The sequence below is a fragment of the Bufo bufo genome, chromosome 3 (assembly GCF_905171765.1).
Source record: "Bufo bufo chromosome 3, aBufBuf1.1, whole genome shotgun sequence".
Classification (NCBI taxonomy): domain Eukaryota; kingdom Metazoa; phylum Chordata; class Amphibia; order Anura; family Bufonidae; genus Bufo; species Bufo bufo.
Window position 1 is genome coordinate 562586804 of NC_053391.1, and position 19378 is coordinate 562606181.

General features: G+C 48.0%; 1 protein-coding gene across 1 annotated transcript in view; it reads left to right on the plus strand.

Annotated features, from left to right (window-relative positions):
• The window catches only part of ANKRD52 (ankyrin repeat domain 52), a 78889-nt gene that overhangs the window by 48118 nt on the left and 11393 nt on the right, over window positions 1-19378 (plus strand). Inside the window, exons 23-26 of the mRNA XM_040425555.1 lie at window positions 4744-4831; window positions 4944-5027; window positions 17291-17436; window positions 17521-17603. Coding sequence (XP_040281489.1) covers window positions 4744-4831; window positions 4944-5027; window positions 17291-17436; window positions 17521-17603 — 401 coding nt within the window. The remainder of the gene's footprint in view (window positions 1-4743; window positions 4832-4943; window positions 5028-17290; window positions 17437-17520; window positions 17604-19378) is intronic.

Here is a 19378-nt window from a genome sequence, read left to right on the forward strand (position 1 = left end):
CTCCAGAGTCCGTCAACTCCAGAAGCGGTCCAGGGCGGAGCACCTATCATCCTCGGATGCTTCGGTATCACCCCCAAGGGTGCGCCCTCAGTCGGGTCCTTCCTCATTACAGGATATGCCCTCTGAAGGGGAACTAGCCGATTCTGATTGGGATATGGACTCGGCCTTGCCTTCAAAGCTGGCTTCTGCTGTGGGCCATCTTATTAACAATATCCGTGATACCTTTAAGATTCACGATGACCCTCCTAATTCTGAAAAGGCCAGTGTTTCCTTTTTTCGCCAAAAACAGGCGTCTGCGGTTTTTCCCCTCCACGCTGACTTCTCGTCGGTGGTTTCTAAGGCCTGGGCCCGTCCTGATGCCCGTTTAACCCCGCCTAAGAAGTTGGATATCTGTTATCCATTCCCGGCGGATTGCATTACAAACTAGGCGTCACCACCTAAAGTCGACCCCCCTGTGGCCCGTTTGTCCAAAAGCACGGCTATTCCCGTTGCAGATGGTTCTTCCTTACAATCCACGGAAGATCGCCGGATAGAGGCCATTACAAAGGGTATCTTTGCAGCCTCCGGTTCCGCCCTCAGGCCGGTCTTTGCCTCCGCTTGGGCTGGAAAAGCGCTCTGGCCCAACTTATCGTTCAAGCCGGAAAATTTGTCTGTGAGGCATCCCTGGATGCGGGGGCTCTTATAGCCCGTTCATCTGCCCTGGCCGTTTCGGCTAGAAGGGAGCTTTGGTTAAAGGTTTGGACGGCGGACGCCACGTCAAAGCGGTCTCTTACTGGCCTTCCCTTCACTGGTTCTCGATTGTTCGGGGCCCGCTTGGATGAAATCATCTCTGAAGCCACGGGAGGGAAGAGTACACATCTTCCCCAATCAAGGACTAGGAGCACCACTCGAGGCCGTCCCACCTTTTCTCGCTTCAGGTCTTCCCGCAGAGCTCCCACACCTCGCACCACTTCAGGTCCATCCTCTAACCCTGTCCAAGACAGACGTAAGAAGCCTTTTTTTTCGGACTCAGCCCTCCTGGCGCAAGTCACAGCCTGCTCGTCCTCCCGCGACCAAGCAGAACCCTACCTGAAGGTGCGCCCCCACCCACCCGGGTGGGGGGACGTCTCCTCCTGTTCAGGGACTTCTGGCAGACGCACGTCTCCGACGCCTGGGCTCTCGAGGTGGTGTCTTCCGGGTACAAACTCGAGTTTGCGTCCCTCCCCCCAGTTCGGTTCTTTCGCTCCCGGGTTCCTCGAGATCCCCAAAGGGCGGCCGATTTCTTTACTGCCACTCGTACCCTTCTGGACAAGGGGGTCATCGCTCCGGTTCCTATGGAGGAAAGATTCAAAGGGTTCTATTCGAACCTTTTTGTGGTCCCCAAAAAGGAAGGCTCGGTTCGTCCCATTCTGGATTTAAAACGGTTAAACCGTTTCCTTCGTCTTCAGCGGTTCCGGATGGAGTCTCTCAGGTCGGTGGTGGCCTCTCTGGAAAAAGGGGAGTTCCTGGCCTCTATCGACATCCAGGACGCCTACCTTCATATTCCAATCGCTCGGTGTCATCAGTGCTTTCTGCGCTTTGCAGTGGGGTCCGACCACTACCAGTTCGTTGCCCTCCCCTTCGGGCTGGCGACAGCCCCTCGCGTTTTCACAAAGGTCCTAGCCCCTGTCCTCGCCTTACTTCGTTCCAGGGGAGTTTTTCTTCTTCCATATTTGGACGATCTCCTTATCAAGGCACCCTCTCTGTCACTGACATCTGCCAGTGTGGACCTCTCGCTACAAACCTTACGCCGGTTCGGTTGGATTATCAATCTTCCCAAATCCGCTCTTGTTCCATCCAGGCAACTGATCTTTCTAGGGATGCTGCTGGATACAGATGCAGCGGAGGTTCGGCTTCCGTCAGAGAAGCGCCAGCTCCTTCATCGGTCGGTTCAGAGCCTTCTGAACCACCGCCGTCCTTCCTTCCGGTTCAGCATGCGGGTCTTGGGACAGATGGTATCCTGTTTCGAAGCAATCCCCTACGCGCAGTATCACTCCCGCACCTTTCAGACTGCCATTCTGTCCGCATGGGACAAGTCCCAGGAAAGTCTGGATCAGCACTTTCCCCTTCCCCCCCAGGTTCGCTCCTCTCTACTCTGGTGGTTACGGACCCCTCTCCAAGGGAAGTCCTTCCTACCGATAACTTGGTTGGTGATTACCACCGATGCCAGTCTGCGGGGTTGGGGGGGGGTGTTTCCTCCTCGGTCCGTACAAGGCACTTGGTCTCCATCGGAGTCCAAACTGCCGATCAACGTTCTGGAGCTGAGGGCGATTCTCCTCTCACTCCGGCATTGGACTTCGCTGCTTCAGGGTCACCCTGTTCGTGTCCAATCGGACAATGCCACGGCTGTGGCATACATAAATCATCAAGGGGGCACTCGCAGCGCGGCAGCAATGAGGGAGGTGTCTCTAATCCTTCGCTGGGCGGAAGTTCATGTTCCAGCCATTTCGGCCATTTACATCCCGGGGGTGGACAATTGGGCGGCGGATTTCCTCAGCCGGACGACGATCGACCCGGGCGAGTGGTCTCTGCACCCCGACGTCTTCGAGTCTCTTTGCCTCCGTTGGGGTCGTCCGGACGTGGATCTCATGGCCTCCAGATTCAACCACAAGCTCCCCACCTTCATGGCCAGAACCAAGGATCCGGACGCTTACGGCGCGGACGCGCTCGTCCTTCCCTGGACGGAGTTCTCTCTCCTCTACGTTTTTCCGCCCCTGCCTCTTCTTCCACGAGTCCTTCGGAAGATCGCGGCGGAGGGCACGCCTGCGATCCTAATAGCCCCGGATTGGCCTCGTCGTCCTTGGTACGCCGACCTTATGTTGCTCCTGGCAGACGCCCCCTTGCCTCTGCCTCTAAGAGAAGACCTCCTCTCTCAAGGGCCGATCTTCCACCAGCATTTAGGGTCGCTACGTTTAGCGGCGTGGCTATTGAGACCGCGGTCCTAACGCGGCGGGGGTTTTCTGCTGACGTGGTCCGTACCATGATTCGTGCGCGTAAACCGGCATCGTCCAGGATTTATTACCGAACCTGGCGGGCCTATTTGAACTTCTGCGAGACCTTAGATGTTCATCCCCTTCGGTTTTCTCTCCCCACGATTTTATCCTTCTTGCAGTCTGGTCTGGACTTGGGTTTGGGTCTCAGTACCCTAAAGGGTCAGATCTCAGCGCTTTCGATCCTTTTTCAGCGACCTCTGGCTCCGCTCGGTCCAGTTAAGACTTTTCTGCAGGGGGTTGCTCACTATGCTCCCCCGTATCGCGCTCCCGTTCCATCTTGGGATCTTAATGTTGTGCTGACGGCTCTCCAATCTTCTCCTTTCGAGCCTTTGCGCAGGGTTTCCCTTCGCTTGTTGTCTTGCAAAGTTTTTTTCCTCGTAGCCATCACGTCTCTTCGGCGTGTGTCTGAATTGGCGGCACTTTCTTGCGTAGAACCCCTCTTGGTTTTTCACCAGGACAAGGTGGTTCTCCGCCCGGTTCCGGATTTCCTTCCGAAGGTGGTGTCCGCTTTTCACCTGAATGAAGATATTATCCTTCCTTCTCTGTGCCCGTCCCCGTCTCATCCTCGGGAACGGGATCTTCACCGTCTGGATGTTGTTAGGGCTCTGAGGATCTACTTGGATGTAACTAGACCCTTTCGGCGCTCGGATTCTCTATTTGTGGTTCCGGAGGGTCTGCGCAGGGGGCTGGCGGCATCTAAAGTGGTTATTGCCCGCTTCATCAAGATGGCTATTGCTGAGGCTTACAGTGCTAAGGGCAGGGAACCGCCCTTTGGTGTTACCGCTCATTCTACCAGAGCGGTCGGGGCTTCCTGGGCTCAGCGAAATCGAGCTTCGGCTGAACAATTGTGTAAGGCGGCCACCTGGTCTTCTTTGCACACTTTCACCAAGTTCTACAAGGTGAACACTTATGCATCGGCGGATGCTGCTTTGGGCCGCCTGGTCTTGCAGGCGGCGGTGCCTTAATGCCTATGGTGCTTTAATTCACTTTGGGTTGTGGTCCCTCCCTATTTGTGGACTGCTTTTGAACGTCCCAAGGTTTCCTGTGTCCCCCAAGGAATTGGGCGAGAAAACGAGATTTTTGTATAACTTACCAGTAAAATCTCTTTCTCGCTCTTCCTTGGGGGACACAGCACCCACCCATTGTTTTGGTTGCCCTGACGGGAGTTTTGACTTGTTGGTGTTAATTTGGTTGATCCTTGCCTTTGTTTTAACTACTTGGGCACATAACTGGTAGTCGCTCGCTCCAGGCTGAGGGTATAGCTGCTGGAGGAGGGGCTTAACAGTCTTTCACTTAGTGTCACGCCTCCTATGGAGATGAGCTATACCCAAGGTTTCCTGTGTCCCCCAAGGAAGAGCGAGAAAGAGATTTTACTGGTAAGTTATACAAAAATCTCGTTTTTTTTCTCTTGAATGTGAGGAAGCCAATTCAATGTGTTTACTGCAGTTGTGTTTGTGTAACTGCTTTATTCTTAATACCTTTTTGAAGGGGGCCTTTCAAATCGTCTGTGCTCAGCTTTTCCGGTGTGTGTGTAGTACAAATCCCAAATACTTTCTGTGGATCTGTGCCCCTCATGCTGAAACAGCTGAGCAGATTGAACCTAAAGACATAGAGCACTCTGATTATATGTTGCTGCACTTTTTGTGGTTTAAGCTAAGGTGTAGGTCCCCTTTAAGCGCAAACTACATTTGACAACCCTGTATTTTTTTTTTGGTATTTTTTTTTCCCCAAGGGCATGAAGATTGTTTGGAATTGTTACTTGAACACAACCCATTTGCTTACCTCGAAGGAAACCCTTTCACCCCTTTGCACTGTGCAGTGTAAGTGTGGTTCATTTGTTGTGTGTGTGTGTGTGTGTGTGTGTGTGTGTTTATGTTCTTGTTATCTGTGTCTAGAGTTAAGAATGCCTCTTAAATGTATAAAATTTTACAGAATTAACAGCCAAGACGGTACGGCTGAGATGCTTATAACAGCATTGGGTGCCAAGATTGTGAATACCAGAGATGCCAAAGGAAGGTTGGTATTAATAGGTCATGCAAATGTTTCTGCCTTACATATGACATGCAGTATTTGATTGTAATAATTTTGAGTTTCAGAACGTGACTACCCTCTTATAAAGATTACATATAGAGCTGTTGCTGTAGAAACATATTCTAATTGGCCATAAAAACCCCTCCATCTTCATTCGTAGACCTTCATAAGATATGCCGGTCTTAGTAAATGGGGGTCCATTGAGTTGTGTTTATTCCTCCTTCTGTCTGATTTTTAGCTCACGAGATGTGTTAATAGGGCAAACAACCCTTTTCTTGGTCAGTGTGTTGTAATTAGTTCATAACATACATAGCTTGTTGCTGTTTTACTTTCAAATGATTTTATTGAAGTTGAGAAATATAAATTGGTTCTTATGCCCTGATTATATAAAAAAGTGGTAACTGGGACCTTTTAGCTTTGATACAAATTCAGTTACCTCTCCGGTGTTCTCTTTTCCCTTATACAAATTATCTCCATGCTGCTGCTCCAGTGCACTTTTTTTTAAATGTCTGAATCTGTGCTGCACATGCTTTTAGGGTCCATTCACACGTCGGTAAGTGTTTTGCGGATCCGCAAAACACGGACATTGGCAATGTGCATTCCGCAATTTGCGGACCGCACATCGCCGCCACTATAATAGAAAATGCCTAATCTTGTCTGCAATTCCGGCCCCATTGAAAATGAATGGGTCTGCACCTGCTCTGCAAAATTGTGGAACGGATGCGGACCCATTTTGCGGACGTGTAAATGGACCCTTATAGTGAGGTTCCCCCTTTTGAGGACCAAAGTGTGCCTGCTCTCATGGTTTAAAGTGTATTGCATGTTTAATCCCAGAAAGTTCAAAGTTGTTGTTTTTTGTTCAGAAACTGTATTCCAACAAATATAATATTTTATCTCATTAGACTTATGAATGAAAAGCCAGTTAATATTTCACTACAGTAATTTTTTTAAGTAATTATTAGACCTTTAGAAAGGAGTGTTGAAAAGCGGGAGTTGTAAATTTTGGCTTGCCCAACTCCACAGCCGTGGCTGCTATACTAGACAACCGTTGGCAAGAGTTCCTTAACCATTTTACATCCGGGCTATTTCCCCCTTCCTGACAGAGCCTAATTTTTACAAATCTGACATGTCGCTTTATGTGGTAATAACTTTGGAACGCTTTTACTTATCCAAGCCATTCAGAGACTGTTTTCTCGTGACACATTGTACTTCATGACAGTGGTAAATTTGAGTCCATATATTTCACCTTTATTTATAAAATGATCCAAAATTTACCAAAAAGTTAGAAAAATTAGCAATTTTCTAATTTTCACTTTCTCTGCTGTTAAAACAAAGTGATACCTCATAAAATATTTATTACTTAACATTCCCCATATGTCTACTTTATGTTGGCATTATTTTGGAAATGTCATTTTATTTTTAGGACGTTAGAAGGCTTAGAATTGTAGAAGCAATTCTTAAAATTTTAAAGAATTTCCAAAACCCACTTTCTCGTGCATGGCATTGGGGGGACACAGCACCATGGGTATATGCCCAACTGACACTAGAAAAATTAAGTGTTGGCTCCACCCAGAGAGAGATCAGTCTCTAGTTCTAGTGTCCGTAGGAGGCAGACATGACCTGCTATCTTTTTTCGCTGGTCATCCTGCTAATTTTCATTTTTATTTAAATTTTTTCTTTTTTTTTCTCTGCAGCAGAGGTGGCTCCATCGTGTTCCACTTTAGTTGCACCCCTGCGGGCGCGTTCTCAGGTACCTGGCAGCCACCCAGTCCCCACTTGAAACTGCTTCCGCAGTGGAATTCCAGTAGACCCACGGCTCCTGTGTTGAGTCCGCTGAGGGGGTGGTCATTGCTGCGCCTGAAGATGTCGGAAGGTAAGTAGGGATCTGGATCCATTGCGGGGACCCTGTAGTCCACTTCCCCCTCCTCCTTCCTCCTTCCCCCTCTCTCCCTTGGCCTCTTAGTGCCTGAGGCAATGCGGCCAGTTTAACTTTTGCTTCGGTGGTCCTTCCACTCATCTCCTCCATCTCCAGGGGGTCATTTTGGGGCCAGGGCGCCTGCAAGGAGGCCCATGTTTTTTCTGGGTCCGGCCCTTTTAAGACGGGCGAGATCCCGGTAATCAGAGCTTTTTTTTCTCACTTATGGGGGTCATTTTCTGCTCTCCTGGCCAATTCCCCTCAGCGCTGTGTTCCCGCGGGCGTCCGTTTCCGGCCGCACGCTCCTAATTTAGGCCCCGGCTTTTCGGCCGACTAGGCCGCAGGTCACGTGGAGCGGAGCTTTCTCTCTGCCCACTCCGGGCTTTCTCTTCCACCCTCCTCTCTGTGGGTGGAGCCCTGGGAGGCGCTTGGCTTTCCTCCAATCCTGTATCTGCGCGGGCTTCTGGGGGGGCGTTCCTTTCTGCCGACGACTCCCTCTCCTGCAGTGCCTGCACCCGTTCGCCATCTTGCTACAACTCTCCTGCGATCGGTTTCTCCTGGGACACAGCACCATTGGGTCTAGTAGGCAGCCTTTCCGGCTGACTTTTATTTTCTTGCAGGTTCCATCCTAAGCCCTCATGTCTTCTTCTGGTCAGGACCCCACTCCCCCTGCTGCGATTTCCACCCATTATGCCTGTTCCCTGTGTAATAGGAAGTTCCCATGTGGCCAGTCTAACTCCCTCTGCGCGCAGTGCCTCAACCCCAGGCAGCCCCTGCGGGCCCCTCCGTGTCGGTCCTTCCGGAATGGGTTGCTACCCTGTCCCAAGCCATAGGGAACCTTGCCAGCCTCTCGCAATCCCTGGCGCAGTCTCTGCACTGTCTGCCTGCCCAGATTGCGGCTGCCTGTAGCAGGGACTTCCCCGCTGGGGACGTCAGTCCTCGCTCTGGCACGCGATCCTGTAAGCGACCTCGTACGGTCTCGGCCGGGTCCCACTCTTCCTTAGCTACCTCGGATCATTCCCCGGTAAAAGTCTGAGACGGGCGAGATTTCTTCCGCCGCTCCTGGGGACTCCTCTGATTCTGAATCAGAGCGGAGCTTGGCGATGTCTGTGGCTCATTAAAGCCGTCTGGGACGCGCTCCATGTGCAGGACGATCCTTCTTCCTCCTCCCAGGAGTCGGTGTCCTTCCGCCGTTCTAGACGTTCCATTGTGTGGTTTTCCCGAATCACGAGGATCTTGACGCACTTCTGGCTAAGGAGTGGCGTCACCCTGATCGGCGCCTTTACCTTACCAGGGCCTCGGATGTCCCTTATCCTTTTTCTGAGTAATCCGTCAACCTCTGGACGGTTCCTCCTCAGGTAGACCCTCAGGTTGCTCGCCTGGCGAAAGCTACTACCCCCTTCCCCTGGCTAACGCGGCTTCCTTGTCGGATCCCGCTGACAAACGGGTCGACTCCTTGGCCAAGTCTGTGTTCGTGGCCGCGGGTGCCGCCATCCGGCCTGCGTTTGCCGCCTCCTGGGTGGCCAAGGCCTGCGCTATCTGGGCAAAACAGCTTATCCGAGCCTTACCTCCAGTCTCTGTCCAGGGGGAACTGGCAGTGCTTCCCTCTCAAATCTACCAGGTATCCAAGTTTCTTTGCGATGCTTCTATGGAATCTGCCCGCCGCTCCGGCGGTGCGGCCGCTAACTTTTTGGCCATTCGCCGCACTATCTGGCTTCGTTCTTGGGCGGCGGATTCCGCCTCCAAGAAGGCTCTAATTTCCCTTCCCTTCCTCGGCGGGAAGCTTTTTGGGAAGCGTTTGGAGGAGCTCATCTCTGAGGCCACTGGCGGTAAGAGTTCCCTTCTTCCCCAGAACCAGCCCCTCCCGCCCGATCAGACAAGAAGTCCACCAGGCCTTCCTTTAAGGCCAAGCCCTCCTGGCATGCCAAGCCCAAACTTGCTCGCCCCCAGTCCACTAAGCCACCTTCCGCATGACTCGGCTCCGGTCAAAGTGGGGGGCGCCTGCTCGCCTTTCAGAATATCTGGCAAGCAAGTGTGGAGGACGCTTGGGTTCTGGAGGTGGTTTCCTCCGGATACAAGATCGAATTTTCCGGTCTCCCGTCGGTACGGTTCTTCCTGACGTCGCCCCCCAGGTCCCCCGCCAGGGCAGACGAGTTTTTTCAGGCCATTCGTTCCATTCACTCTCTAGGGGTCATCGTTCCGGTTCCGGAATCAGAACGCTTTCAGGGTTTCTACTCGAACCTGTTTATGGTTCCCAAGAAGGACGGTTCGCTCCGTCCAATCCTGGACCTGAAGGCGCTCAATTACTTCGTCCGCGTCCGTCATTTCCGCATGGAATCCCTCCGGTCGGTGATCGCCTCCTTGGAGGCGGACGAGTTCCTGTCGTCCATCGACATTCAGGACGCTTATCTACACGTCCCCATTACCCTCTCCCATCAAAAGTTCCTTCGCGGTAGATTCTCTTAATTTTCAATTCGTCTTTTCCCAAAGGTGCTAGCGCCCCTCGTGTCCCTTCTCCGTGCCAGGGGGGTCGCATTGGTGCCTTACCTGGATGACCTTCTGATCCGGGCTCCGTCATTGGAGGACAACCTGTCCAGCCTACGCATCACCCTCTCGGCTCTTGCCAAATTCGGGTGGCTCATCAACCACTAAAAGTCCTCTCTCGTCCCATGATCTTCGACACTCTCCTTGGGCGGGTGTTCCTTCCCCCACTGAAGATTCCCTCTCTTCAGGCGGGGGTGACTCGTCTCCGCGACCCGTCCTCTCTGACCATCAGAATGTGTATGCGCGTCCAGGGGAGGATGGTGGCCTCATTCGAGGCCATTCCCAATTCCTCTCCCGGGACCTTCAGTTGTTCATCCTATCCAGGTGGGACAAGTCCCCGGCAGGCCTCGATCACAGGACCCGTATCCCTCCCGAGCTTTGCCAGGATCTTTCCTGGTGGCTGAATCCCCGGACGGTGTCCCTGGGCCGGTCCTTCCTTCCCTCCAGTTGGCGGGTGATCACCACGGATGCCAGCCTCTTGAGTTGGGGGGCGGTCTTCGAGTCCCTCTGTCCAGGGTCTTTGGTCTGTTCAGGAGTCGTCCCTGCAGATCAACGTTCTCGAACTCAGGGCAATTTTCCTGGCACTGTCTCACTGGATATAACAAAACAATATCAAACATAGGTGCACTCTGCAGTCTCACTAATTCTCAAACTGATTTTAAAATTGAGAGATTAGTCAACATGTCCTACGGTGTAGAACATGTCTAAGCCCGGACACCACGACAAGGTTTCTCAAGTAGCCCGGGACCCTACACTCTCCTACCTGAGCCATATGGGCGATACCAGGAGCCAGTGGGCAAATTACAGGAGCATAAGGCCGACTCGCAAACAACTCACCAGTTACCTCCAGCATGTGGCCATGCTTGCAATGGGAGGAGGGAGGAGTCTGTGAGTCCCACTCAAGACTTGCTGATTATAGCCCAGGCTTCACAGGTGCACCTAAATGTGACCTGTAGATGGAAAACAGGCACATTTAAATAGGAGTTTATACACCTCCAGGAATCTATATATACAAACTAAGAAGACAGGTTGGCATTAGCAGGAGCTGCTCAAACCCACATGCAGTTGTGCATATATATAGGGGAGCAAATCCTGCACTTGTGGCCCGTTGCTAATGGCAATCCCCAGCAAAATGCATACAATGGAGGATGCCCGCGGCGAACCACAAGTACCACAATAGACATCCTACACAAGGTAACAAGTGTGGATGTGATAATTAATATAACAATATAATAAAACAATAACAAACATAGGTGCACTCTGCAGTCTCACTAATTCTCAAACTGATTTTAAAATTGAGAGATTAGTCAACATGTCCTACGGTGTAGAACATGTCTAAGCCCGGACACCACGACAAGGTTTCTCAAGTAGCCCGGGACCCTACACTCTCTAACTGTCTCACTGGACCCCACGTCTCCGCGGTCTCCCGATTCTGGTTCAGACGGACAATTCCACCGCCGTGGCTTATCTGAACCACCAAGGGGGCACCAGGAGTGTGATGGCCCTACAGAAAGCTTCCCGTATCCTGGGGTGGGCGGAGAAGCACATTCATGTCCTCTCCGCCGTACACATTCCCGAGGTCGACAATTGGGTGGCAGACTTCCTCAGTCAGCTCGTCAACCCGGGCGAATGGTCTCTCCACCCGGAAGTGTTCCTCCAACTTTGTCACCGTTGGAACTCCGGACGTGGATCTCTTCGCGTCGCGCCTCAACCGCAGGCTCCCGTGCTATGTTGCGTGGTCCAGGGACCCTCGGGCTCTCGCGGTCGACGCCCTAGTTCTGCCTTGGTCTCAGTTCGACCTTCTGTATCTTTTTCCCCCCATTCCTCTCCTGCCCCGAGTACTCAAGCGCCTCAAGGCAGCCCGTGTTCCGGCTATCCTGGTGGCTCCGGATTGGCCCCGCAGGGCGTGGTACGCAGATCTGGTGTTTCTGCTCGCCGAAGTTCTGTGGCGGCTTACTCTGCGCCACGATCTCCTTTCCCAGGGCCCTCTGTTCCACCCGAATTTACCTCAGCTTCGTTTGACAGCGTGGCTGTCCTGAAGTCCCGCATCCTCTCGGACTCGGTCATCCAGACGATGCTTCACGCTCGCAAGCTCCAGTCGGCCCGCATTTACTATCTGACCTGGAGAGCGTATTTTGCCTGGTGCGAATCCGGGCGTTTTCGCCCTCTCAGTTGCTCCGTCCCTAACATTCTGGCCTTCCTTCAGGCCGGTTTTGAGAAGGGTCTTCGCCTGGCTTCTCAGGGGGCAGATTTTCGGCCCTCTCGGTCCTCTTCCAGCGTCCTGTGGCCTCGCGGGCTCAGGTTTGGACTTTTCTCCAGGGTGTTGCTCGACGAGCCCCTCCCTTTCGCTTTCCGGTGGGACCTGAATCTCGTCCTCAACGCCCTTCAGTCATCGCCCTTCGAGCCCTTGGCAGAGATTCCTCTGTCGTTTGTCTCGTTTAAGGTGGCCTTCCTCGTGGCGTCACCTGCATCCGCCGGGTCTCCGAACTTGCGGCGCTTTCTTGCCGTTCGCCTTTCCTGGTGTTCCATCAAGACAAGGTGGTTTTGCGCCCCGTTCCCTCCTTTCTCCAGAAGGTGGTATCATTTCATATTAATGAGGAAATCGTCCTTCCTTCCTTCTGCCCTAATCCTTCTCGCTCTAGGGAGAAATCCCTCCATTGCCTGGATGTTTGGGCTCTTCGCCTGTATCTTCGCCTCACGGAACCCTTCTGTCGTTCGGACTCTTTTTGTGGTTCCGGTGGGCCCTCGTAAAGGTTTGCCTGCCTCTAAGGCCACCATTTCTCGCTGGGTTCGGTCGGCCGTCAATGAGGCCTATGTCGCGAAGGGCCGTGCTCCCCCTTCCAGGTTGACCGCACATTCGACTAAGGCAGTTGGGGCTTCCTGGGCGGTGTGTCATCAGGCATCAGCTTCCCAGGTCTGCCGGGCCGCCACCTGGGCGTCAGTTCACACTTTCTCTAAGTTCTACCATATTCATTCCCTGGCTTCTGCTGATGGCAGTCTGGGGCGTAAGGTTCTGCAAGCAGCTGTGCTTTAGATTGGCGGCATGGCATTTTTTTCTTCCCTCCCTCGGGGACTGCTTTTGGACGTCCCATGGTGCTGTGTCCTCCAATGCCATGCACGGGAAAATTGGATTTTTTGTACTCACCGTAAAATCCTTTTCTTGTAGTATGCATTGGGGGACACAGATCCCACCCTTCTTGAGTTTCTTCTTGTTTGAGGTCCCGGCGTTTGCTTAAGTGGTTGTCGGGTTTCCCCAGTTGAAGACTTGTTGGCTTTCAGTTTTTATTTTTGGTTCAGGTGTGACGTTCCTACTGCTTTTTTACCCACTGATCTCTCTCGGCTCTTGCAGAGGGGTGGAGCAAACACTTTTTTTGTTTCTAGTGTCAGCCTCCTAGTGGCAGCTGGGCATATACCCATGGTGCTGTGTCCCCCAATGCCTACTACGAGAAATGGATTTTACTGTGAGTACAAAAAATCCAATTTTTTAAGGACCAGTTCAGGTCTGAAGTCACTTTGTGGGGGCTTACATATGGGAAACGCCCCATAAATGACCCCATTGTAGAAACTACACTCCAAATTACTCAAAAATTACTCAAAAATGATCTCACAAACTTTGTTAACCCTTTAGATGTCCCACAAGAATTAAAGGAAAATGGAGACGACATTTCTAAATTTCACTTTACAGGCAGATTTTCCATTTTAATCTTCTTTTTTTTTTTAACACATCGAGGGTTAACAGCCAAACCAAAATTCTATATTTATTACCCTGATTCTGCGGTTTGCAGAAACACTGCACACGGCAGGGCGCAGAAGAAAGAGCGCCGTATGGTTTATGGAAGGCAGATTTTCCTAAACTAGATTTTAGATGCCATGTCCTATTTGAAGCCCCCCAGATGCACCCTTTCAGTAGAAACTCCCAAAAAGTGACCCATTTTGCAAACTAGGGGATAAGGTGCCAGTTTTATTGGCACTATTTTGGGGTTCATAAGATTTTTAATTGCTGTTTGTTACATTTTTTGTGAGGCTGTTTTGGCACGGTTTTTATTTTTTACAACATTCATCTTACAGGGTAGATCATGTGCTTTTTTATTTTTTAAATAGAGCTGGTTGTTACGGATGCAAGGATATCAAATATGTCTGCTTTGTTTCATATTTACATAAAGCATTTTTGAAAAAAAAAAAGTTTGTCTCCATTTTCTGAACGCCGTATTTTATTTTTCTGCTGACCTTGTGCAGGGGCTCGTTTTTTGCAGGAAGAGTTGTCGTTTTTATTGGTACAATTTTTGGTTACATATGATTTTCTTTTTTTTTTTTTGATCATTCATTATTAGACTTTGTGGGGCAAGGTGACCAAAAAATTGTTTTAGCACAGTATTTATTTTTACAGCGTTCACCCCAATGGGGTGAAGGTCATGTGACATTTTATAGAGCAGATCGTTATGGACGTGGCAATACTTAATATGTATACTTTTTTTGTATTTAAGTTTTACACAATAACATTTTTGAATCTTAGTGTCTCCATAGTCTGAGTCATAGCTTTTTTTAAAAATTTTTACTGATTGTCTTAGGTTCATTAGGATCTAATTTTTGGCAAGATGAGGTGTTTGTTTGTTTGATTGCTACTATTTTGGGGGGCATACCCCTTTTTGATTGCTTGGTGTTGCACTTTGATGTTAGGTGACAAAAAGGCTTTTTTGGCACTTTTTATTTATTTTCTTACGGTGTTCACCTGAGGGGTAGGTCATGTGATATTTTTATAGAGCTGGTTTTCATGGATGCGGTGATACCTAATATATGTATACTTTTTGGTTTAGTTTTTTCACTTTAACACTAATAGTATTTTTGAAACAAAAAAATGAATTTTTAATGTTTCCATGTTCTGAGAGCCTATATTTTTTTCTTTGAGCGTTTTTCTTATGTAGGGGCTAATTTTTTGTTTGTGGGATGAGGTGACTCTTATTGGTACCATTTTGTAGGACATACGCCTTTTTGATCACTTGGTGTTGCACTTTTTTTTATGTAAGATGACAAGAAGGGCTTTTTTTGACACCGTTTTTTTTTTTTTTTTAATGGTGTTTATCGGATGGGCTGGAGCATGTGATATATTAATAGAGCCGGTCGTTACGGACGCGGAAATACCAAATATGTCTTATTTTTTTCTATTTCTAACACTTTTTTTTTTTTTTTGTGATGTAAGGTGACAAAAATGGCTTTTTTATATTATTTATTTTTATGGTGTTTATTGGACGGGGTGGATCATGTGATATATTTATAGAGCCAGTCATTACGGACGTGGCAATACCAAATATGTCTGTGAAGGTTCTCATTTATCCAGGTCATGGTATATCTGTAAAGAATAAATCAAGGCAACTGGACTTACTGTAGATTTCTTGAAAACGTTTCACTCGTTCTTCCAACGAGCTTTCTCAATTCTGAGTGACTGTACAAGAATTCTCTGGGAATAAATATGTAACTGAATCAATATCTGGTAATTATACCCAGCATGAGGTCAAATGTCATTATACCCAGCATGGGGTCAAAGGTGTTGATTCCATTATCCTAATTGGAGTCAGTAGGTGATAATGACCTCCTGACTCCAATTAGGGTAATGGAATCAACACCTTTGACCCCATGCTGGGTATAATGACCTCTGACCTCATGCTGGGTATAATTGCCAGATGTTGATTCAGTTACTTATTTATTCCCAGAGAATTCTTGTACAGTCACTCAGAATTGAGAAAGCTCGTTGGTAGAACGAGTGAAACGTTTTCAAGAAATCCACAGTAAGTCCAGTTGCCTTGATTTTTTTCTTTACAGAAATACCAAATATGTCTTTTATTTTTATTAGTAACATAGTACATAAGGCCGAAAAAAGACATTTGTCCATCCAGTTCGGCCTGTTATCCTGCAAGTTGATCCAGAGGAAGACAAAAAAAATACCTGTGAGGTAGAAGCCAATTTTCCCCACTTTAGGGGAATAAAAAAATCCTTCCCGACTCCAATCAGGCAATAAGAATAACTCCCTGGATCAACGACCCCTCTCTAGTAGCTATAGCCTGTAATATTATTACACTCCAGAAATACATCCAGGCCCCTCTTGAATTCCTTTATTGTACTCACCATCACCACCTCCTCAGGCAGAGAGTTCCATAGTCTCACTGCTCTTACCGTAAAGAATCCTCTTCGTAGTTTGTGTGCAAAACTTCTTTCCTCCAGACGCAGAGGATGTCCCCTCGTCACAGTCCTGGGGATAAATAGATGATGGGATAGATCTCTGTACTGACCCCTGATATATTTATACATAGTTATTAGATCTCCCCTCAAATAACCCTAATTTTGCTGATCTTTCAGGATACTGTAGTTGCCCCATTCCAGTTATTACTTTAGTTGCCCTCCTCTGGACCCTCTCCAGCTCTGCTATGTCTGCCTTGGTCACAGGAGCCCAGAACTGTACTCTGTGTGGTCTGACTAGTGATTTGCAAAGTGGTAGGACTATGTTCTTATCACGGGCATCTATGTCTCTTTTGATGCAACCCATTATCTTATTGGCCTTGGCAGTTACTGCCTGACACTTGTTTTTGCAGCTTAGTTTGCTGTTTATTAAAATTCCTAGATCCTTTTCCATGTCAGTGTTACCGAGTGTTTTACCATTTAGTATGTACGGGTGACTTGCATTATTCCTTCCCATGTGCATAACTTTACATTTGTCAGTGTTAAATCTCATCTGCCACTTCTCTGCCCAAGCCTCCAATCTATCCAGATCCCTCTGTAGTAGTATACTGTCCTCTTCAGTGTTAATTACTTTACACTGTTTAGTGTCATCTGCGAAAATTGATATTTTACTATGCAAGCCTTCTACAAGATCATTAATACATTTATTGAAGAGAATAGGATCCAATACTGACCCCTGAGGTACTCTATTAGTGACTGACCCAATCTGAGTGTGTACCATTACTATTACTGAGCCAGTTACTTACCCACATACAGACATTTTCCCCCAGTCCAAGCATTCTCATTTTATGTACTAACCTTTTATGTGGTACAGTGTCAAATGCTTTGGAGAAGTCCAGATATAATACATCCATTGATTCGCCGCTGTCAAGTCTAGAACTTACCTCCTCATAGAAACTGATTAAATTAGTTTGGCATGACCGATCCCTCATGAAGCCATGCTGATATGGCATTATTTTCTTATTTCCATTGAGATACTCTAACATAGCATCTCTCAAAAAACCTTCAAACAGTTTACCCACAACAGATGTTAAACTTACCGGCCTATAGTCTCCAGGCTCTGTTTTTGGACCCTTTTTGAATATTGGCACCACATTTGCTATGCGCCAATCCTGTGGGACATTCCCTGTCAGTATAGAGGATTTAAAAAAATTTTTTTTACCATTTTATTTCTCCTGTAACTGGGGCTGACATAGCCCCAGTTACAGGAGACAGACTACAGCACTATACAACGCTGTACAGCCTCAGTGCAGGGCTGATCGAGGTCTATGGAAGACCCGACAGCTCCTGCACTGCACCGGCGGTCATGACCACTGGGACAGGAAGCGCATAGGGAACTGTCCCTGCCTTCTTTCTGGGTTGCCCTGCTGTCACTGACAGAACATCCATTCAGAGATAAATATCCACCCACAGGACGTTTATATCCTATGGGCGGATGTCAAATGGTTAATATTTAGTGAATCCAGCTACTCGAGTTGGGGATACTTATTGGGTGGAGGCGAGTGTGATGGAGAGGTGCAGTACAATCAAAATATTGAAGTTTCATTTATTTTACTAGGACACCTCTTCATGCTGCAGCCTTTGCTGACAACATGAATGGTTTACAGCTACTGCTGCACCACCAAGCGGAAGTTGATGCTTCTGACCAGGCAGGTCAGACACCACTGATGATAGCAGCAGAAAATGGGAGAACTGCAGCAGTTGGTAAGTTGTAGTTTTGAATCCATTATATGAAGTACAATGTTTGATATGGATATGCATTTCTAACAACTTCTTTCCATCTTTTAGAGTTCCTGTTGTTTCACATGAAAGCAGATTTAACTGTGATGGACATAAACAAGAACACTGCTCTTCACCTAGCCTGCAGCAAGGTGCCTGGATTTTCCTGTTATTTCAGTCTAGTCAGATTCTGCTGGAGTTTTCTGAGCCTTGTTTTACCTTTTTAAAAATGTGTCGTCAGAAAATAACCTATTTTTTAAATCGCACTTTTATGAAAATAACTTTTATTTTAATTTTTGAGTTTAATATATATATATATATATATATATATATATATATCATGCATTTTTCACACTGGCTATTAAGCCTAATAAGTCATCATTTTCTGTTCTGTACTGGGGTTGTCACGATACGAAAATTTTTATTTGATTTTAATACCTTAAAGTATTGCGATATTAGATACCATTCGATACCAAGCGAAAAAAAAAAAACCCCAAAAAAGCAGCGTGCATTCCGCATTTTATGGAATGTCCGGCCCATAATTGAACAGTTCTATACTATAATATAAATATAAAAATATATATATATATTATATAAAATTTCGGGGGGCAAGGTGATTTGCGCAGTTTTTCTAAAAAAAAAATTTTTTTCTGTTAGGGCGTTTACCGCATAGGAGATTTTTAAATATTTTAATAGTTTTGGGGCGTGGGTATTTATTAGGGTGAATAGGATCTCACACTCTCCCTGATGCCCTGGGCTTTGTGCACACAGCAGCTGGGAGGTTACCGTGGCAGCCAGGGCTTCAGAGTGTCCTGGCTGCCATGGTAACCGATTGGAGCCCCAGGAATACACTGCTGGGACTCCAATTACAACTGCCACTGCACCACCAATGAGGAAGCGGGGAGAGGACCCTGTGGCCACTGCCACCAATGATTTAATATTGGGGGCGCACTGGCCACCCATGTTTTTAAACCATTACTACAAATGCAGGAAGCGGGTGCCGGCGGCAGAATCGCATAGCCTGCACCCGACCTCTATGACAGGGAGCTCTGATCAGCGGCAGTTAACACCTCTTTATATAGTGTGTGTGTGTGTGTGTGTGTGTATATTTCTGGTTTCAACTGTATGTGATATCACAGCTTGTTTACTCCCTCCAGACCTCTGCACAGGTCACAAAGCATGGCTATATATCTCTCCCATAAAAGTTAATGAGGTCCATTGTGTGTATGGCCAATGTGGCTGCTCTCAAAGAACAGGAAGTCTTTACATATTTCGACCTCTATGACAGGGAGCTCTGATCAGCGGCAGTTAACACCTCTTTATATAGTGTGTGTGTGTGTATATTTCTGGTTTCAACTGTATGTGATATCACAGCTTGTTTACTCCCTCCAGACCTCTGCACAGGTCACAAAGCATGGCTATATATCTCTCCCATAAAAGTTAATGAGGTCCATTGTGTGTATGGCCAATGTGGCTGCTCTCAAAGAACAGGAAGTCTTTACATATTTCAGGGCCTAGTGGCCAGTGCGAAAGCTGAATGATTTTAACATTCTAAAAAAAAATGTTCAATAAAAAGAAATCTTGATTTAAACAAGGTCATTTTCTAACGACACATTCCCTTTAAAGGGCATCTGTCAGCAGTTTTGTACCTATGAAACTGGCTGACCTTTTACATGTGCACTTGGCAGCTGAAGGCATCTGTGTTGGTCCTATATTCATATGTGCCCACATTTCTGAGAAAAATGAAGTTTTAATATATAGGAACAACAGGGATATTACTGCTATACCTAGAGGCTCTGCTGTCTCTGCAACTTCACTGCCCTCTCCAATTTGATTGACTGGGCCAGACAGGGAAAACGTCATCACACCTGGCCCTGTGAGTGAAAACGGAGAATGTGTGGCAGTTAGACCTCTGTGCAAACCCGTC